The sequence below is a fragment of the Ptychodera flava genome, chromosome 7 (assembly GCF_041260155.1).
Source record: "Ptychodera flava strain L36383 chromosome 7, AS_Pfla_20210202, whole genome shotgun sequence".
Taxonomy (NCBI): Eukaryota; Metazoa; Hemichordata; class Enteropneusta; family Ptychoderidae; genus Ptychodera; species Ptychodera flava.
This window is the reverse complement of record NC_091934.1, coordinates 10,925,559-10,948,685: the sequence shown is the minus strand read 5'-3', so window position 1 is coordinate 10,948,685 and position 23,127 is coordinate 10,925,559. Positions and strand designations below refer to the sequence as shown.

The following is a 23,127-nucleotide window of genomic DNA, read 5'->3' as shown; positions in this document are numbered from 1 at the left end:
TTGCAGCTGCACAAAGTCCACAGTATAAATCCAGCGTTGACAGTGAAGGTCTTGAAAAGTCTTGAGAATGACTACTGCTGGAGTTTATAGTAACACACAAGAGACACGATCCCAAAAGTCTGACTGGAAGCTGTGCACGTCCCTTTTATAAAGGCATATAAGAACAATCTAGAACTTTTATTGACATGCTAATTACTGTTCTAAAATTATCTCCCTTACACAACTAATCAACTTTCCAGAACATTCCAAACATGACTAATTGAATTCAAGGTTGTGAGGTCATCAAGGGCAGTGACCTTGAGAATGTTCTAGACTAATTGAACTCAGGTCATGATGAGTGTGTGGGGGGAATGACCTACATAACAACAGCAAAAACTTTAGAACGATAGCAAACTGAATTTTGGTGTAGTGATGCCATATATGATGTAGATCATTTTTAAAATGAACATGTCAGCAAAGTAAAAATTCAAATGATGTAGAAAAAGGTGAAATGCTCAAAATCAAGCACTCAGGAACTACTAATCAGATCACATATTTTAGGTACCATATGCAATGCATGTTTGGCCATATTGTTTTGATGCCGATATTGGCTACCTTCTATTTAAAATGAATGTTTTCTCTATTTTGCCATTTTTGTCAAAACATAATCTTGTCTGAAACCAAAGGTCCGATTGCTTTAAAATTTTGGTTCAGTTTCCAGGCGTTTATCGAAATAGAATTCATTAAATTATGGTGAAATTTGCATATTTTTAATTTGGGGCGATTTTTGCAACGTTTGGTCAAAAATCTTCTTCAGTTTATTCCATGTTATGTGTGTACTAGAGCTTGTTATTTCTGAAAAATCGGAGCACAGTGTCATTTTGACGTTTTAGCGGGGGGGGGGGGGGGGGGGGGGGGGGGGGGGGAATCATTAAATTCTTGTATGCCGGACTACTTTTCTATCTACCAGCTTCTTGTGTATCCATGGTAATTGTCTCGTAACCAAATCCAGCATTTAATCTGACACATGCACAGTCATCTCAACATAGAAATCATGCAAGATTTACACAAACATTGGAAAAACCATACTAAAATATCTGGCAAACTTCATTTATTGCTTACTTTTAATTGATTCATGGCATTTGGAACACTCAAAATAAAAGTTTTCTTTATCTCCATTAGTTTATTCAAATTTCACTTCCCGAGGTTTATGAAAGTTTTATTCAAAGAAATAAACACTTTCACAGCCTGAACCCTGCCAAGTAATATGCAAGATTACAAGCAGACATTTACAAAAAGGTGGCAAAAGGCAAACAGTAGCTGTGAACATTATACAAAAACTACTGATATATCTAAAATTTTGATGTTTTGATACATATGAAATTTTGATGTTTTGTCTTTTGTCACAATTACTAGTTCTATGTCAAATTAACCATTTCTATCATACAATAACTTTCTGTGCACTGGATAAGAATACAACATTTTTGACATGTGAATTTTCTTGTGTTAAAAATTCATGACTAAAAATAAAAATAGTGGCAATGTCAGTGTTTGCTCACATATAGTTATGAAAACAAGCCAACAATTGTATGAAACATGGACATACATACAGTTATACTGACATAAACAGACTGGCACACAGTGATGACATTGGCCCCTAAATGTGCCTTGGCCCATGGACAATGATGAAGATAAAACAAAGAGGTGGATGTAATGATAAAATAGTTAAACATATAGGCACTGACAGGGTGAATAAGCTACATCAATTGGATTAGTTTCTTGTCCTTTTCTATGTGCTAATTTATCAAGACAATCAATCTGAAAGGCACATGTTTACATTTTGCCCATATACACCGTACCAGATACATGGAGAGATTTCAACATACATTAACTTAGAAACCCTACAAGGAAAGTGAACATTGTTTCCTTCCAGGTCCGCTTCAGGTCAACCTGACAAAATTGCAAAAGAAACTGAAAAAATACATAATTGAAGATTTCATCATAATTTGAACATACTAAATGAAAATCAGTCGTAGGAACATTTCTACACAATATCAAAGCTATCAGCCCAGTAGTTATTGAGAAACCACTTTTTTGACCAAATATGGCAAAAGTTGCCCCAAAACTACAAAATTGCAGATTTCATCCTAATTTCAATATAAACCCTAGGAACCTGCATATCAAATATGAAAGCTATGAAATGAGCAGTTTTAGAGAAATACATTTGTGACCAAAAATAACAAAAATTACCCAAAACATAAAAAATTGCAAATTTCATAAGAATTTGAATTCATCACATTTGATCGATCTGTGAACCGGTGTACCAAATATCAAAGTTATCTGATGAGTACTTATTGGAGAAAAAAGTTTTTGAACCGAATTGGCAAAAATTGCCCCAACATTACAAATATGAAAATTTCACAACAATTTATACAAACTTGACTGAGGTATACCAAGGAACATGAATACCAACTTTCAAAGCAATGCGACAAGCCGTTTTAAAGAACGAGATTTTTTGACTAAACCTGAAAAAATAGTGACAATGTCACTGTTCGCTCCCATATAGTTATCAAAACAAACAAACATTTGTATGAAACATGGACATACATACAGACAGACTGACATACACAGACTGGCACACAGTGATGACATTGGCCCTCAAGTGTGCCTTGGCCCATGGAGAGTAATAAAGATATAACAAACAGCTGAATGTAATGATAAAATACTTAAAAAATATAGGCCTACAGGCACTCAGGGTGAACATGTTACAGCAATTTGATTAGTTTCTTTTCTTTTCAACTTCTGTGATAATTTTTAAGACAATCGATCTGTAAGGCAGTTTATGTATTCACCAATATGTTATCTTTACAAGCATACAGCAAACTGTTCTTGATTTTTCATTTACAATATTTGACATAGACTGAAATACATAACATGCAACCAATGTTTACATTTTGCCCATACACCAGATACATGGAGAGATTTCAAAATACAATCATTAACTCAGAAACCCTACAGGGAAAAGTAAACATTGTTTTCTTCCAGAACAACTGGTGCATCAACATCAGGAACACCTTACAAACTTAACCAATTACACAAGGATGGTGACACAAGAGATAAAGTTAAGAAATTTAACTGTGGTGAACTTAAGCTTGACTAGTACTTTCAAATCCTTACCTAACTTGACATCTTGAACAAATATACACCGCAAATACATCAGGGGTGGACCATTTGATAAAGGGTGGGGGTGTCTGGAAGACTGATGAAGTACATTATATTTTTATCCAATCCACTGTACATTCTTTTTCCCCACTCTCCCACTTTTTCTTTTTGCAAAACCTTCTCTGGCTGATTTTTTATTAATATTTGTTAGGATTTTTTTTCAAAATCTGTCAGGACCCTCCCCCCCCCCCCCAATATCAAATGGTCCACCTCTTTGTATTGACCATCTTTGCATGAGAATATACAATGACAGGAATGGCATGACAGATGGCAGGAGGTGTGTCAACTATTTACAACCCTGATACTCTTAAACATTGAAAATAAAATCTGGAATATATTTGTTGGAAACCAAACCTGCTAAAATCACCTAAGCTACGTTTTCTAATATTTTTTTATCGCATTTCAACACTAAATACAGTTTACCCTATCAAATGCTCACTAAATCACAACATTATATACTCTTAGTTCTAGTAGGTATAAAATTACCCCCAAAAATCTTAATACAAAATGAAAGATATCCCTGTAAAATTGACAGTTATGCAAAGTTGCCCCAAAATTCAAAATTCCAAAATGATTAACATAAACCCTAAGGAGCCTGTTTACTAAATATCAAGGCAATCAGACTGGTAAATTTTGGGAAACAAACTTTTTGACCAAAAATGACAAAATTGCCCCCAAAATACAGAGTTGCAGATTTCATCCTAATTTTAATATATCTTATTTACATAAACCCGGGGTACCTGTACACTAAATATCAAAGCTACAAGATCAGTATAGTTTTAGGAGAAAAAATATTTTGACCAAAAAAGGCAAAAATTGCCACTTTCAGCTTCAATACATTATATGGAGATAAATCTTAGATACCTGTTTACCAAATATCAAAGCTATCAGATTAGTACTTTTTGGATAAAAAATTTTGACCAAAAATTTTGAAAGTTGCCCCAAATGTACAAATATGATAATATCAATACAATTTGTACAAAGTTGACTGATGTCATCCTGAGGAACATGAATATAAACTTTCAGAGCAATCAGACGAGCGATTTTAGAGCACAAGATTTTTTTACTAAAAATGGAAAAAATACCCTAAAAATACAAACATGCAAATTTCACCCCAACTTGTGCACACTTGATTTTTTGATACATAAAGGAATCTTTATACAAAGTTTCAAGCCAATCTGACTAATGCTTACTGAGTTTTAGCCATTTGGGTGATTTTTAATTTTTTCCCTCATTCGCATGTTTTTGGCACTGACATGTTCATTTGAACAAATTCACATCTCCACCCCTAGGTGCACATGTACACCAAATACTAAGACAGCAGCCATTGCAGTTAAGGAGTTTTTGATCGTGACAGACTAACATACATACATATACACATATACATACATACAGACATACAGACAGACATACATACAGGCAATTTTTCAAAGCTATAAAAATTCTCATCACTTGGTCTGATTGACAGATATGGACAAGAAAATAAATGTTAACCATATCCATTCCATTCCAATGGTCTTCAACTGCATGGGTTCTTTTGTGATTCCCTGGTGTGATTTGATGAATTAATGTTATACCAAATTCTTTGGATTGTAATTGGTTTCCATCAATGGAGAGACCTGTTCATCAAGGTTTGATTTTTGAATGTTTTACCACTTTTGCATACAGGATTTTTCACCTGTGTAAATATTTTTGTGACCTTCAGCATAGTGTGAAGTTTCATTTTCAATTTTTCACAAGTATGGATACTGATGTGGCTTTTCTGTACAAATAACTTTTCCAAATAATTTGCATTCAAATAGCCTTTTGTACCTGTGTGAAATCTTTGTGTGTTTTCACTGCTGCACATTCTAACCCAGTCTTGGCAGTGAGATGGTTTTTCACCTGTGGATGTGAACATGGACATTCAAAAGCTTTTTCTGTACAAACATTTTACAACATTTTTGCATTTAATGGCGTTTCACCAGTATGATTTAGAAAATGCCTTTTCAAATGACTTTTTCGTACAAATCGTTTACCACATATTTCATATCAAAATGGTCTTTCGGTTCTGTGAATCAGAAAGTGGTTATTCAGATGTTTTTGCTTTACATATGTTTTACCACATATTTTGCATTCAAATGAACTTTCACGAGTATGGATTTTTGTGTGCCTCCTCAGTTTACTTCCCACTGTAAACCTTTTACCGCATTCTTTGCATTCAAATGGTTTTACACCTGTATGGATTAGAAAGTGGCTGTTTAAATGGCTTTTCAGTACAAATGTTTTACCACATTCTTTGCATTCAAATGGCCTTTCACCAGTATGAATTCTTGTGTGTGTCCTCAGTGTACTTTGAGCTGTAAACGTTTTACCACATTCTTTGCATTCAAATGGCCTGTCACCAGTATGAATTTTTGTGTGCTTTTTCAATGTGCTGTTTTCTCTGAACGTTTTACCACATTCTTTGCATTCAAATGGTTTTTCACCTGTGTGGATTAGAGAGTGGCTATTCAATTTGCTTTGCAGTACAAATATTTTACCACATTCTTTGCATTGAAATGGCCTTTCATCAGTATGAATTAATGTGTGAATCTTCAGAGAACATTGACGTCTGAACGTTTTACCACATTGTTTGCATTCAAATGGTCTTTCACCTGTGTGGATCAAAAAATGGCTGTCAAATTGGCTTTTCCCTACAAATGTTTTACCACATTCTTTGCATTGAAATGGCCTTTCACCTGTATGGACTAATGTGTGAATCTTCAGAGAACCTTGATATCTGAACGTTTTACCACATTGTTTGCATTCAAATGGTTTTTCACCTGTGTGGATTAGAGAGTGGCTATTCAATTTGCTTTGCAGTACAAATATTTTACCACATTCTTTGCATTGAAATGGCCTTTCATCAGTATGAATTAATGTGTGAATCTTCAGAGAACATTGACGTCTGAACGTTTTACCACATTGTTTGCATTCAAATGGTCTTTCACCTGTGTGGATCAAAAAATGGCTGTCAAATTGGCTTTTCCCTACAAATGTTTTACCACATTCTTTGCATTGAAATAACCTTTCACCAGTATGAATTTTTGTGTGCGTATTCAGTGCACCTTGACTTCTAAATCTTTTACCACATTCTTTGCATTTGAATGGCCTTTCACCAGTATGAATTTTTGTGTGCGTTTTCAATGTGCTGTTTTCTCTGAACCTTTTGCCACATTTTTTGCATTCAAACGGTTTTTCACCTGTATGGATTAGAAAGTGCCGGTTCAAATGACCTTTAAGTGCAAATGTTGTACCACATTCTTTGCATTCGAATGGCTTTTCACCAGTGTGAACTCGTTTGTGTATATCCAGTGCACTTTGACTTCCGAATGTTCCACGACATTCTTTGCATTCAAATCGTTTTTCATCCATATGGATTTCAATATGGCTTTCTTAATTGCCTTGCTGTACAAATGTTTATCAGAATTTTAGCATCCAAATTTCATCTGTGTGCATCCTGATTTGATTTCCCGAACTACCTTGACTTGTGACTGTTGCAGAACATTCTTTGCATCCAAATGGTCTGGTGTGGCCTCTGATGAGATTCCTCAGATCTTAATCTTGCAAAAGTTTTCCCACATTCTCTACATGAATGTCTTGCCTTTGGATGTAATTATGTTCTCAATTCCTGATGTTTCTCATCTAAAGAGTTGTTTCTATACAATGGCCATTGAAGTCTAACATAGTCATCTTGAATCAGGGTGTCAATGATAAGGAACGCTACTGAAGACAGAAAAAATAGAAGTGTACATTAAAATAGGTAAACGTGGACTGGAGATGAATAAGAGTTTCATAACGACTGAACAAGTTACACTACAGTTTTTAGTTAAATTACACAATATGGTGTGTCCACAAACAAAAGGAGTTCGGTTACAAAGTACATTTTAACATCAAAGTATAATTTCAGTGGACAGTGTGTGCAAAAATGGTTCAGAATAAAAAGTTATAAAAATACAGATGTTCATATGATTTTGTTTGTACTTTACATGTTGTTGATACTTCTTATTATCCACAAGGGCATCCATGAATGTTTTGGACTTGTTTACACTAGTGCATTCAGCTTTCATATTAAGCCATACATCAATATGCAAATGAAACAATTATGATGTGTTTCACAAATCAACCTTTCTGATCAACTGGACAAACTCTTAGGATATCAGTGCATCCATTCTTGACTTATGAACTAATTATAAAATTTCATTAAATATGCAAATAAGCTATTCATTAGTATGTTTCAATAGAGCTGTGTCGAACTTGACTGATACTAGAACGTGATGTGCGCCCAGGACGAGCGACGAGCCTCTCCTAAAACAGATAGATTTTTCATTCCAAGTGCGTCAGGAACTTGAACAGCTCATTGACCAAAAAGATTCAAGTGCAACCAACGATGTTGCTAGGTATGCTTAGGATATTTTTTGGAAGAAAGTGATACCATGTACCACTGTAACCGCTGTGGAAATATTGCCAAGTAAACTTGTCATAATGGATTGTTTCGGTGCAAAATATCAAAAACAGTGACCAGAACAAGCGACCTAGCGGCCCGAATAGCTCCGCTGTGTTTATGTAGAGAATAACTATTTTTGACACATGTTGATGAAGAAGGTGGAAATCTTTGATAGCTCAATGCAGTGGCCAGAAAAAAGTAGCTAAAATAGCTGCAAAAATACACAATCGAAGATTTCATCATACTTTGAATATATCACATGGGATCATCCCTAAGAACATGTCAACCAAAGCTATCTCATGAGTAATTTTTTGGAGAATAAAATTTTCTGACCAAAAATGGCAACAATTGCCCCCAAAAATAAAATGTGCAGATTTCATCATAATTTCAAAAGATCAAATTTAGTTCATCTATAGAAACCTGTATACCAAATTTCAAAGCTGTTAGAGCAGTTATGTTATGCTATGTTATATCAATTTATTAAAGTGTCATGTGTGGTCTTAAACAGCTTGGTTGCCTCACCCAGCCCCAAGGGCTTACAAGACACGAAAACAGTTTAATATTTTGAGAAACACATTTTTTTAACCAAAAATGGAAAAAAATTGACCCAAAAATTCAAAATTGCAGATTTCATCATAATTTCAATAAATATTATTTAGTTCATCTATAGAAACCTGCATACCAAATTTCAAAGCTATCAGATGAGTTTTGGAAATACACATTTTTGACCAAATATGGCAAAAATTGCCCCAAAAATACAATTACAGATTTCATCAGAAATTCCATATATATTACTTAGCTCATCTGTAGAAACCTGTATACCAAATTGCAAAGCTATCAGACCAGTACTTTATGAGAAAACATTTTTTGACCAAAAATGGCAAAAATTGCCCCAAAATTACAAAATTGCAGATTTCATCATGATTTCCACAAATATCATTAAGGTGATCTGTAGGAACCTGTATACCAAATTGCAAAGCTATCAGATGAGTTGTTTTGGAAATACACATTTTTTGACCAAAAGTGGCAAAAATTGCCCCAAAAATACAAAATTGCAGATTTCATCATAATTTCAATAAATATCATTTAGTTTATCTGTAGGAACCTGTAGACCAAGTTTCAAAGCTATCAGATGAGTACTTTTGGAAATACACATATATTGACCAAAATTGGCAAAAATTGCCCCAAAAATACAAAAATACAGATTTCATCAGAAATTCCGTATATATTACTTAGTTCCTCTATACAAACCAGTATACAAATTTCAAAACTATCAGACCAGTACTTTTAGAGAAATACATTTATTGACCAAAAATGGCAAAAATTGCCTTAAAAATGCAAATTTGCATATTTCTGCACAATTGAAAAATCTGAAATAGATCATCCCTAGGGACATATGTACCAAATATCAAAGCTATCTGACTGGTAGTTCTGAAGAAGAAGATTTTTAAAGATTTTTTTACTAAAAATGACAAAAATTGCCTTAAAAATACAAATATGCAAATTTCACCACGATTTGAACAAATCTGACTAAAGTCACCCTAAGTAAACTGCATATCAAATTTCAAAGCAATCGGACAAGCGGTTCCAGAGAAGAAGATTTTTTTACCAAAAACACCAAAAAATGCCCCAAAAATACAAATATGCAAATTTCACCACGATTTGAACAAACTTAAGTGAGGTCACCCTAAGTGAGCTGCATATAAAATTTCAAAGCAATTGGACTTGCGGTTTCAGAGAAGAAGGCGATTGTTGACGGACGACGACGGATGACGGACGACGGACGACGACGGAAAATCAACCTATTTGATAAGCTCCGCGTCGCTGACAGCGGAGCTAAAAACAGAATGGCAAAAGAAGATAAGATCTGAAACTTTAGGTACTGGAGGTCAACTTTAGGAACAGACTTTAGGAATTTTTCAACACAGTCTTTCATGGTTTCAGCGGGTCTGCAAATATGTATCAGTTCATAAACAATGACAGGAACTGACTCAAGGTCAGTGGAGTAGGCTGTTTCAGTTAATACCAACACTCCAACACCTTTGCAGGATTTCCCTGATGTGCACTCCCGTGTCTAAAAAGACCATTTTCTTTCATCGTTGAAACCAAAATCACAGCTAATAATGAAAAGAGCCCTTTGTTAATAATAATTTTACATATAAAAGGCGCATTTTATATGAAAAAACAGTGATAGGAAGGAATGGCAAAAACCTTGTAATTTCTCTCTTCTAAAATATGTCACTGTATGAATGTCTTGTGAAATGTTGCTTTCCCAAATACTGAGTTCTTAAACAGAAAATAGTACAGGATCATGTTGTTTTCATGATTTGTATAAACTGAAGATTTCATAATGAAGAGTACACTTTGCATATCAGACATTGAATTTGCATACAGCAGGATATCTCTAATGTGCATTTCTGATATACTAAAATTATGTGTAGAAAACTGTAACTGAATAATGCAATCTGTTGCTGGTCTGATGCTTTGCAAAACATACTTTCAGCTTGCAAACATCGAGATATCAAATGCAACGGAACGATGCAATTTGTCGCTGAGACGATGATTTTATCAAGTATAAGCCAGAGTCTAAATTTTAAAAAAAACGCAACGCCCCCGTTGAGCGTTTTAAAAAGATGGTGACATGGTGACGCCCTTATCACTAGATTCAAAATAAGGGTGAAACCCCCCCCCCCCCCCCATAGTTAAATTTTAAAAAAACGCAACGCCCCCGTTGAGCGTTTTAAAAAGATGGTGACATGGTGACGCCCTTATCACTAGATTCAAAACCAGATATGAATCGTAAATGCTCACGTGTTTCATTAATATATTGAAGTTATGTGTAAATTTGAACCTTTGCCACATGTTTGCAACTTCATTGAAAGTATTATGATCAACATAATGAACAATATTCACCACAGATTAACTTTATAGGTCATTAAGTATTCAAATACGCAATTAGCTGAAATAGAAATAGTTAATTTCTTTGACTGCTGTCATTGTATCACCACTTTATATAGCAAGTGTAATTGCATGCCTTAAGTCAAGTCCTTCAAACTATATATTCCAAACTTTGAAAGCTCATTAGATATGCAAACTATAAATTAGCTGACACGAAAACTTAAGTGCGAAATGACTATCAATATTGGTATAACCTGGTATAATCATCAATGTACATAGCATGTTATGCCAACTTTGATCAAATAAATCCAAGTATATATCCCTAATTAGGAAAGTTCATTAAATACACAAATTAGGAATTGGCTGAAGCAAAAATGTTTAATGCCTTTCAATAATGTTAGCCTACATAATAGTATCTTTAATGTACATAGCAAGTTTCATCAATTTTGGTCATGTAAATTCAAATATATATCCCTATTTCAAAAATCATTAAATATGCAAATTAGGAGCTGGATGAAGTAAAAATGCTTAATGACTTTCAGTAACGTCGTATCATAGTATCTTTATGTACATAGCAAGTTTCGTCAACTTTGGTCTAGTCAATACAGATAAATATCCCTAATTAGGAAAGTTCATTAAATATGCAAATAAGGAATTGGCTAATGTTCAAATGCTTAATGACTTTCAATAATGTTCTATCATAGTATCTTTAATGTACATAGCCAGTTTCGTCAACTGTAGTCTCGTCAATTCAGATAAATACCCCTAATTAGGAAAGTTCATAAAATATGCAAATGAGGAATTGGCTGAAGTAAAAATGCTTCATGACATTTAATAATGTTCTATCATAGTATCTTTAATGTACATAGCAAGTTTCATCAATTTTGGTCATGTAAATTCAAATATATATCCTTAATTTCAAAAGGTCATTAAATATGCAAATTAGGATTTGGATGAAGTAAAAATGCTTATTGACTTTCAGTAATGTTAAATCATAGTATCCTCAATATGCATACCAAGTTTCGTCAATTTTGATCGAGTAAATTCAGATATATATGCCTAATTAGTAAATTTCATTAAATATGCAAATTAGTAATTATCTTTCACGTCACCCCTTAATAACTTGCACAGCTGATATATCTTGATGTGATCAACATTTGTAGCAAATCTCATCAAATTGTGTGCAGTCGTTCTCAATGTATAGCCGTTTTTTCTAAAATCATTAATTATGCAAATGAGCAAAAAGTAAGCAAGCCACACCCACCAAAAACTAATCAGTTCTTGCCATTTGCAAACTGAATCTATGTGCCAGATTTGATTCTGATCTGATCAGCCGTTTTTGAGATATTGAGCACACAGACAGACAGACAGACAGACAGACAGACACACAGACAGACAGACATCGCTGCGACATATGCTCACGTGTGTAAACACGTGAGCAAATAAGGGTGAAACCCTCCCATCATGAATCAACCACCTCAAGGACTGTACTGACCAGTCCCTAAGTGTGTCTGTTGTTTCCCCTACTTGTCCGCCATGCAATATAACCAGAACATTCTCTTCAGAGCATATTATATCATCATATCAACTCTAGCATAAACTTTGTCAAATCCATATGCACACCTGCGGAATTTCCAATTTGTTTGGATTATCCTCTGCCACCAATCAGTGGACAACATCAAGATGCAATCAGTCACCTAATCGGTAATACAAACAAGTGAACTGGTTAGATTGCTGAGTAATGCAAAAAACATCTGGCACAAAGGGAAGCCGCCAAGAAACTAATCAAAGTTTGCATCTTGAATAAAATGAATCAAAACTATCCTCTAACTATCCTATGCTGATTTATCTATCCTGATTTGCAAGGCCGTCTACAGACATTAGAAGTCATGCAACGGCGAGCGGTTAAAAATAAAGAAATAAAACGTATTTCTCGGCACAGCTTTTCACAACATATAGAGTCAGTTAATAGTAATCGATAATGTCAATAACGAATCTGGTCTCTCCTCTGTAAGGTAAGATGTATATTATAAAACCAACTGCAGAGCATACATAACCGCAGAGCGACCTATGGACTTGGGTCCTGAAACATCATTTAATAGGACGAATCACAAACATAAGACCGTTTTACGGGGACCCAGGTCACAAGACCAGGGTCAAAACACTATCGATTCAACAATGTCTCGCCATGTACATGTATTTCTCACAAAATAACTAAAATGATCCTCTCTTTCACTACATTGTAGTACTAACAGAGGTAAATCCGATGTGTGATGTTGCCTTAATTTCCCTTGTAATTATTTTTTTCTGAACACAATCGTCAGCTTTAAAACGGAGAACAAGGACAAGCTAGCGGTTTTTATTGCTTTGAAATTGCCGAATACAAACTCAAAAGTACACATTTTTGGGACTTAGGTTGCCTGCACCAAGCAATGTTCTTTCCGTATAAATAGATAATTGATGAGTAAATATTATATGAATTTTAAATAAATAAATTAATTAATAAATATGAATAAAATTCAATTGAATAATGTATAATTTATTTATTTTGAAATTGTCAAATACAAACTGAAGGTACTCATTTTTGAGACTGAACTTTGTGTCACGTGGTGTTTTTCCACATACAAAGTACATTAAATAAATAAATAAAGTAAACAAAAAGCAAAATAAATTGATGAATTGCTGAAAAAACAAAAGATCAGACGATTTTATAAAACTCTAAAATGTACAAATTATGCATAGATCACATTTTTTCGTTAAGAGAGTCTATTAGTCATTTGATTTGTGTAGCTTACTTTGCTACAAAACACTGAAAAAGAAACTCGAAGAAATCAAATTTTTTATCTCCCGATTTGTGGTCAACATATAGTTCAGCACTATCAGGAGACCCTTACCAAATTCTGGACAATAAAAACATACCCGAGGTATACTTTTTCAGGCCAAGTAGGTACATGTTTGGTACACCAGAGGTATACCTTTGGTTTAAAAAAGAGCCTACCTCGGGTAGTCCAGATTTGGACACTTTTGCCAAAAATAGGTATACCTTAGATATACCTATTTTTGGCAAAAGTGTCCAAATCTGGATTACCTGAGGTAGGCTCTTTTTTAAACCACAGGTATACCTCAGGTATACCAAATGGGTACAATGTAGGTATACCTGCAATTGTCCAGATTTGGACACGTGCGTCCCAAAATAGGTATACCAGAAATATACCTTACCAAAACAAATAGGCATAATTTAGGTATTATACCTGCAATGTACCTATTTTGTTTACATAGTTGTTCGACGATCTGAACTATGTAAACAAAATAGGTAAATTTCAGGTATTTACCTAAATTATACCCTTTGTTTTTGTAAGGTTTACTTCTGGTATTACCTACTTTGGTATGCAAGTGTCCTGAGATGGATCGGATCTGACTCTTTACCAGAAAAACCAGAGATGCTGAAAACCAAAGAAACAACATACTCAGGTGACAGCAAAAAATATGCATTGTACCATAAGTTTCAACATTTTTCTCTTCTCTTACAATAATAAATTCAGTTCAGATGAGAATCAGAATGAGAAGCTGACAAATTTAACAGATTGTTGACAGCACAAGATATGTTTATCCGACTAAGCTTTGAAATACCAGCATCACAAGAAACCATGCTATTAGCAAATAAAGGTATTATTAAAAAGACAACAGAGAAAAAAAGGTTAAATTCAATTTGTGGTATGATTTATTTTATATATGCCATGCTCATTTCATGCAACCTAAAAAAATAAGTGTCTTCAAAAGACATTCATTTGACATATGAAGTTTCATGTAACACTTATATTACTGTCAAAGGCTGTGATTTGGCTTTCTTGCTCTCTGTATTTCTTGTCCGTTTACAGTACCAGCACTGCATTCTGAAAAATACAAATCATTGAGGATAGAGTGTAACGTAGTCTTTCTTGTTTGACCAAAACCTGTGAACATTGTAATTTGATGAAAGAAATCTGTAATTATTTGAAAATGAGACAAAAGCAAGTTGGAAATCGAAGCGAAGAAACCAAATACATAAATAATTATGATCATTTATAATAATGATTAAAATGGACAGCCAACAACTCGCAGTATGCTGTTTACAAAACTGGGCTAGAAACGGAGGAGCACCATGTTTACATACACGATGGCGACAATGTACAGCTGTTGTGAAACAAATGAATTCTGTATGAATCCGTACTCAACAAAACGCATCTGTTGTTTAACATAGCAATACAAGGGTTACAGAACATAATAGCGATGTGTAAATAGACAGCACATTGACTTACATTCTGATCGGCTGGCAGGATAGACGCTGGACGGTTCCCATTTTCAGCGAGGTCTCTCCGAGTCTCCGTTGTGTGTCATATATGAGAAAATATAGTCGGAATTTTTACTGCTTTTCGCGTCCACAAATTTTGAACTTTGTCTGTCCCTGATACTGTATACGCGTTTTTGCGACACTATGATATCATTTGGGTGGTAATTCCATAGAAAGATCGCAAAATTGTCCATCAGATAACTCCCTGATCACAAATACACAGCCGACAACACTAAAATCTAAATTCGCGCCGATTGAGCCTCTTGACATTCACGGAAGTGCTATCTATAAATCATTACGCGATCGATAAAATAGTTCCATTTTTAAACGCATGGACTTGACTCTACATCTGCACAAATCTGTTATTTTTCATATTAAATACAGCAATCAATTTATTACATGAATAAAAATGGTTGATTTGAATGATAGAAAGACTACGAAGAGAGTAAAATTCTTTCAGCACGAAGAATCAATATCAATGCGCAAACTGAACTTGATGAACCCGTGACCTGAGAGTAAACATGATGGCTGCTCACAGCTGGGCCGGCAAAACAAAACGCGTTGGACATTGGCAAAGTAGCATACTGGATTTTCGTTTAGCAGCTCGGGATGTAGTATCCTAAACCTCAAATGTGTGATCGGCAATAGCTCTGATGCTGAAAACATAGATAAAAGCCTTCACCTTAATCCATGTCATCAGATGGCTAGATTTTAAGGGACATCGCTGCAGGGAGACATTGACAGACTACCATGAAGGGCATCCTAAAATGAATGTACGGATCTTTTGCTCAGAGTTGTAACACGACCGCGGTCACATGCTGTGCTTGAAGGTAACGGGTCCTTGCTTTAGACATTGAATGCATTGACATTAACTTGTCTGTTTCTTAAAATGAAAACTTCTCGTCTGTCGACATTTGTAAGGTACAAATTTGCGGTATTGATTAAAACTCTACGACCTGTCCTTGCTGCTCATTTACAAAGAGGTTTACTACAGATAAACGTAATTTAACAACTTTTCGTTTGAAACTGCATTATAATTTTGGTGTGAAAATATTATGAAAAACTACAGGGCTAGACTTGCAAGACAGACAAGTCCCTGTTTTAATAATTCGTTTTCCGAAAAATTCTGCTGTTGATCAAACCATGATTTACCCAATCAAATTAAATTTCACTACACATGCAATACCGGATAGCAATGTTGCTGAGTTGTATCGATTTTTAGGAGCAGATTTGTGTTTACAATTTAATTAATAATAGGTTCATTGGGTTTTTAAAAATAAATGAATATAAATGAAAGATAAATTTTGCAATTGATTGAATATGACCGGTCACACACCTGTACTGCCTAGTAATGAAATACAGTTACTTCATATTTGTAGCAATAATAAACGAATCAGTCAAACAGGCAGAGACAATCAGGTAGGCCTATATATCACAAGAGTTATCATCGACATGCACAAGCAGACTGGCATGGCAAAAAAAAATACTAAGTCATGGATTGGTATATTTCTGGTATACCAGTCTTCAACTTGACCATACATAGTAGAAGAGGTACATAATAGGTACTACCTGTTTCCTACCTAAAATGAACTGGTACATGTTAGGTATACCTGAGTTATACCTGATTACTGAGGTACAGCTTTGGTACACTGTATCAAAATCGACCTTGAAAATAGGTACTCATCTGGTATACCAGGAGTATACCAGAAGTGATTTGGTATACCTCTGGTATACCAAAGAGATACCTAAGCTATACCTTTTGAGGCGAGAATTTGGTAAGGGCGAGCTTCAAACCACCGAAAACATTTGTGCCATCTTGTTTGAGGTCATAGTCACAGATTGACTGGACTTAGTCTTTTACATAACAACTTGTCCCAACATTACGTAACATTTAAACTTTAAGTAGTGTAATGCAATGACGGAGCAACGAATTTTCATCGGAGAAAGTCTGATTTTCGTAGAAAACCAATTTAAAAATAGCCTTCTTTGAAATACTGCATAAAAAAGTGACGTGATTACAAAATTTCCAAAGAACACCTAGCTACTACGACCGAGGTTCGGCCTTCGTTGTCACACTTCGATCCCGGGCCTTCGATTGATTCTGCAAGCAAATGTAATTACACTAATCGGGAAAGATCTCAGAATGATCATTCAAAAGCGTGGCAATAGCCAAGGTGGGTACTGACACGCACTTGGCAATCTCAGGCCAACCCCGAGCTACAGAGCAGGTATATCCACGCGCGTATCAATGGCCTTGGCCATTTTCTTCAGTTAAAACTGCGTTCTACAGGAAATTTGAAAACGTGTGTACACTTACCAATTTATCTCTGTCACAAACGTGACAAAGGGCTTGCTCGGCACGTGCACTTCTAATAGGCTGGCTCGGGTCTGTGGAGTTATGGAGTTAATAGTGAAGTTCCTTGGTTTTCAATCGTGTCACCTTTCGTGATGAATTGTCCATGTAGCTCTAGGACACTATTGTATAAGGCTGTCCCGACCCCGTCCCCTTGGGCCCTGTAGATGTGGCACAAGCTTCTGCAGCAGCTTTGCGTGGATAATTCTAACCTAACTAGAGAGTCTAGAGAGTCGCTGTGAAAGCTACTCAGACTCCCTTGCTTAGTAATATTTGTTCACGTCGAGCTACAATCTCTGTGCGGGTAGAAGCTTGCCCATCCTCCTCTCGGCCCAGCAGCATGGAGCCTAGAGCTCGATCTATATGCTGCAATCTCTCTTTTTCGCAACTGCGCAATCAACCAGTTGTCCACGTGATGGCTTGCGGATATGCTTGTAACGCAGGGTATTCGGAAATGCACGCAGAGTAAAAATAAACATGTATTGCGTGGTTCTACACACAGATTTGTATCATTGACAAATAAATTTTATGCAGTCTGAACTATAATTCAATTATCACAAATATTCAGACAAACGGGTTTTGTTGACAAACTGAATATTGTGTTTTTCAGCATGCTGTAGGGAGACACCCAGAAACTGTATTTGATACATTGCACAGAAATACTGTAAAAAATTATCAACAGTTGCAACTCCCGCTCCATTACACGGCAAAGTTGTTTTCATGAAAATTTAAAGGCATTCATACATTCTAGTTTTTTCGAGATTGAACTTATAAAATGCGACAAAATGGATCTAGATTTTGTTTAATGATTACCAACATTAGAACCATCGGATGACATCAAAATGTTGAGACTGAGTCAAAATATTTTCAAGTTCCCCCTATAGGCAGAGCAAAACTTTCAAGTCCCTCTCGACTAGCCCCAGATATTTCGAATTCCCTCTGAATTCCCAAGCCCCCTCACCATTTTTTTGAACGCGGCCAAACGAGTTTATGATTTTTCCATAAAGAAACCTAATATTCTGTTTTACGAAGTTAAGCGAGACTGATCAAGTGGATAAGAACGATTCGGGTTTTCCAATCCTATCACTAGGGCTCGAGGAATTTGGAGGCGGTCATTTTGGCCATCGCCACGGGCTTAGCTTACCAAACTGGGTATTGTGCCAATTGCGAACTACCGTAAGGAGCCGTCATTATTTATGGCTGGGGGTCGGAGGGGTCACTCAAAATGTGAAGAGGAGGAAGAGGTGTTACTCAATTTTTTTTGCGCGAAATAAATTGAAACACTTCTCAGATTGCACCATTGCACACATCAATTTCTCAAAATTTTCGATGCGAGAGGAGGGACACCCCCTCTCGTGCTCGCCCCCCTTGGGTCTTCAAACAGTTTTGCTGGTAAAAGACAAATTGAAAATACCTCTCAGATTGCACTAGACTGCACCATTGCACACATCAATTTCTTAAAAAAACTTTTCACAGGATCTAACGACAAAACTGAACTGTTGTGAATTCATCCTTTATTATCACAGAAATATGTGTTTTAACTGACCTCTGTTCAAAGACCATTATACCATATTCAGGCTTTTCATTAGAAGCTGGCAGTTAAAGAAATGACACAAGAAGGTCAGAGATTTTCCATTCCTGCATATCCATTTGCCTTCAATCTCTGGCAAACTGAGAACTGTTTTTTCACAAAATGTATTGTCATTGTTTCGTTGTTGAATATTGTGACTCAAACACTAATCATGCAAAAAAATGTAAAATAGTATCTGTGTCCAAAGTCATTTTCAAACAGTTTTACCGAGTGCTAAATAAATTGAAACACTTCTCAAATTGCATCATTATACACATCAATTTCTGAAATTTTCAATGTGAGAGGGGGAACCCCTCTTTGCTCTCCCCCTTGGGGTGTTCTAAAAAGTTTCACTCAATAAAAAAATAATTAAAACGCCTAGCTCTTACATTGCACCAGACTGCACCATTGGACACATCAATATCTTAAAATTTTCATGCAAGATAGGGGAAGTCCTATCTAACACTTCCCCCCTCAGTCTGCGTAAATAAATAAATAAACAGATCTCTGCTGTGTTATGTAGAGAATAACTTTTTGTGACACGTGTTGATGACGAAGGTGAATATCTTTGATAGCTCATTTCAGGATGGCATGACCTAAAATGGCAAAATTAGCCGCAAAAATACAAAATAGAAGATTTCATCATAATTTGAATATATTACATTAAGATAGACCCTAGAAACCTGTGTACGAAATATATAAGATATCAGATGATTAACATTTGAGAAACAAAGATTTTGATCAAAAATGGCAAAAATTGACCAAGAAATACAAAAACAGAATTTTCATCAAATTTCAATATATCACAATAAGACAACCCCTAGGAACCTGTATACCAAATATCAAAGGTATCAGACAAGTAGTTTTTGAGAAACAAATTTTTTGACAAAAAATGGCAAAAATTGCGCAAAAAATACAAAATTGCAGATCTCATCATTATTTCAATATATTATAATCAGATAACCTGTTGGAACCTGTATACCAAATATCAAAGCCATTAGATGAGTACTTTTTGAGAGATAATTTTTTGACTATAAATGGCAAAAATTGCCCCAAGAATACAAAATTGTGGATTTCAATATAATTTGAATATATCATATTTTGATATTCCCTATGAACCTGTATACCTGTATACCAAATACCAAATGTTAGACGAGTAGTTTTGATGAAATAAATTTTTGACCAAAAATGATAAAAAATTCCTTCAAAATACAGATTTGCATATTTCATGACAATTGTATACCAAATATAATTGTATACCTGTATATCAAATATTAAAGCTGTCTGACTAGCGGTTATGAAGAGGAAGACTTTTTACAAAAAATACCGCAATTATACGGTGTCGCTCAAATTTGATCAGAATTGGTACATACCAAAGATCAACAATAAGTGTTGTTTCTATCTGTTCAGTGCAGGAAAATTCTACGTTGATGTTATGACAATGATTTCTGCACAGTACAACCAGAAAAGAACAAGAAATATTTAAACCAGAAAAACAAGAATGACAAAAGTAAATAAGGTCTGAAACTTTAGGTACTGGAGGTCAACTTTAGCAACATGCATAGCAGAAACAGCTAGTCCTTCTTAGTTTGAGCATAGACAGTCTCCCCCTACCTCTACTGTCTATGGTGTGAGCAGGTCTGTTAATATGTCACACAGTTCATAAACAATGACAGGAAATGACTAATTAGCTGTTTCAGTTACTGCCACCACTCCCACACATAATAGGTACCCGGAATACAAATAGGTTAAAGGTCAAAAATCTCGTACTCAGATGTGTGGGCTGTTTCAGTTACTGCCACCACTCCCGCACATTTGCAGGATTTCCCCCTTTTCTTTCCTCATTTGCATATTTTTGACACTGACGTGTTCATTTGAACAATGTCACATCTCAACCCCTGTATCTACCTGTACACCAAATACTGAGATGGTAGCTTTGGCGGTATGGGTGCTTTTGCGTGTGACGGACATACATCCGCACATACATACAGACATACAGACGCCATCGACTCACCATACAAGCTCTTTTTGGTATTTATATAAATACCAAATATGAGCTAAAAACGCCTTTTTGCACTAATTTGCATATTTTCAACAATATCAAAAAAGTTAAATAAAAAGGTTTTTCATAATCATATTTTGCATCTACACAACAAATATCAAATCTGTAAGTAATGCGGTTCTCAAGATATTTGAGTGGACGGATATTCTCAAAACAGACATACATACATACAGACTGACGACAGACGCCAGACGGATACCCATCCCAATAGCTTCTATAGACTATAGTCTATAGTAGCTAAATATCATTGGAAATCTAGTATGACTGAATACTCTTCTATCTTCCAGCTTCTGGTGTATCCATGGTAATTGTCTTGTTGCAAAATTTGGCATTTAATGTGACACATACATAGTCACATCAACATACAGAACATGCAACATTCACACAAACATTGGAAGAACCATACTAAAATATCTGGCAAACTTCATTTATTGCTTACTTTTAATTGATTCATGGCATTTGGAACACTTAAAATAAGATGTTTTCTTTACATACTGCACTTTATTAAAATTTCACTTCCTGAGCTATATGAAAGTTTTATTGAAAGAAATAAACACTTTCAAAGTCTGAACTCTGCCAAGTCATATGCAAGATGACAAGAAGACATTTACAAAAAGGCGACAACAAGTAAAAAATTACTGTGACCATTATACAAAACCTACACATATATCAAAACTTTTGATGTTCAGTCTTTTGTCACAATTACTACTTCTATGTCAAATCATTTCTATCATACAAAAACTTTCTGTGTATTGGATAGGAATGCAATATTTTTGATATGCTAATGTCCTTTTGTACATTGTCACAACTAAAAAAATTATAGAAATTCTGTAATTTCAGCTGAAACCTGTATTTTGACTCTTCATTTTAAGAGCAGAGTGGATTAGATATGTAATCAACCAATACACCAATAGAATTTTAGTCTTCATAACTTTCATCCCTCAAGATCAACCTGAAACAATACAATTCTGAAAACATAGGGCCAAAGTCCCTGAAGCTACTATAGATGTGGATACAAAATTAAGTATTTCCTAACTGTATGAAATTATCTCACTAAGGTCATCCTAGGGACATGTAAACCAAATATTAAAGCTGTCTGACCAGCGGTTTTGAAAAAACAAGGACTCAACAGTTGACAGAGCTCTGCTGTGTTATGTAGAGATTTTGTGCACATGTATTGATGAAGAAGGTGGATATCTTTGATAGCTCATTTCAGGATGCCTGACCAAAAATGGAAAAAAATTCCGTAAAAATACAGATTTGCATATTTCATCAGACTATATTAGTCTATAATAGCAAATAAACGAGAGTTAATTACATTCTAATTAAAGTAAACAAGACTTGCTTAAATCAAGATTTACGTCATAAAAAAACAGCATATCTGTCAGGTTATAAAGAATCTTGAGCTCAGGTTATCTTTTAATATCAGTATTTTCATCCTATTAACCAAGCACATTTTAACTTTCAAATTAACATTGTAAGTAAGTTCTGTTGAATAAGTTGAGACTGTACGTACTCAGAGAAAGCACACTGAAGAGACAAATGTTTGAAACTTAAGAAGTTCAAGGTCATCAAAAGCATTATAAGGAATCATGTTACACTTTCATTGCACTGTTTACACAGATTGCATAATTGCTATAAATAGCACATGAGGAATCTTACCGGGGGGGGGGGGGTGGGGGGGGCAGCTTTACCATAAAAACCCTATCACTTTGACCACTCTTTTAATTGACCACTCTATTTTTTTCCTCAAAAAGTAATTTTATTTTATCCTTACCAAGTCAACCATAAATGGAAATTAGAACTTTCTCTATCTCTATTTATTTGACCACCCTATCATGACAAACTATTATGAGCAATTCTTTTAGATAACATAAATGGTGGTTCAGAATATATCAAAGTTGGGATTCAGGAAAGTTGCCTTTACATGTTTTAATCCTCAATTCACTATGAACTGTCAAAAAAAGTTGAACTTTCTGATAATTCCACACTAAAATTATTTTGGCTTTGATGATTTCCTAATTAATTCAATTATTTAAAATCATATTAATTATTTTTTTCTGGGTGAATTGATAGGGTTTATACAGTACAAGAATTACATACAATGTAAGTCAAACTTTGACCAAAAATGACAAAAAAATTCCTTAAAAATACACATTTGCATATTTCATCACAATTTGAACAAATCTAAGTTGGGTTATCCCTAGGGACCTGTATACCAAAATAACAAAGCTGTCTGACCAGC

General features: G+C 35.0%; 1 protein-coding gene and 1 long non-coding RNA gene across 3 annotated transcripts; both read right to left on the bottom strand.

Annotated features, from left to right (window-relative positions):
* Window positions 1-3,729: 3,729 nt before the first annotated feature.
* LOC139136770 (zinc finger protein 420-like) lies at window positions 3,730-17,622 on the bottom strand. Of its 2 annotated transcripts, none has more exons than XM_070704597.1 (2): window positions 17,215-17,612; window positions 3,730-6,948 (listed from the first exon to the last, which is right to left on the bottom strand). In XM_070704597.1, the coding sequence occupies exon 2, from the start codon at window positions 6,595-6,597 to the stop codon at window positions 5,233-5,235; it is 1,365 nt and encodes a 454-aa protein (XP_070560698.1). In that variant the 5' UTR covers window positions 6,598-6,948; window positions 17,215-17,612; the 3' UTR covers window positions 3,730-5,232. The 2 variants fall into 2 exon arrangements, 1 of the variants encoding a protein (XP_070560698.1); XR_011553239.1 differs by lacking the exon at window positions 3,730-6,948 and adding an exon at window positions 12,220-12,264 and having other exon boundaries at window positions 17,215-17,622.
* LOC139136118 (uncharacterized) lies at window positions 14,266-15,601 on the bottom strand. Its single transcript, XR_011553109.1, has 2 exons — window positions 14,866-15,601; window positions 14,266-14,460 (listed from the first exon to the last, which is right to left on the bottom strand). It is a non-coding gene; the product is annotated as an uncharacterized lncRNA (long non-coding RNA).
* Window positions 17,623-23,127: the final 5,505 nt, after the last annotated feature.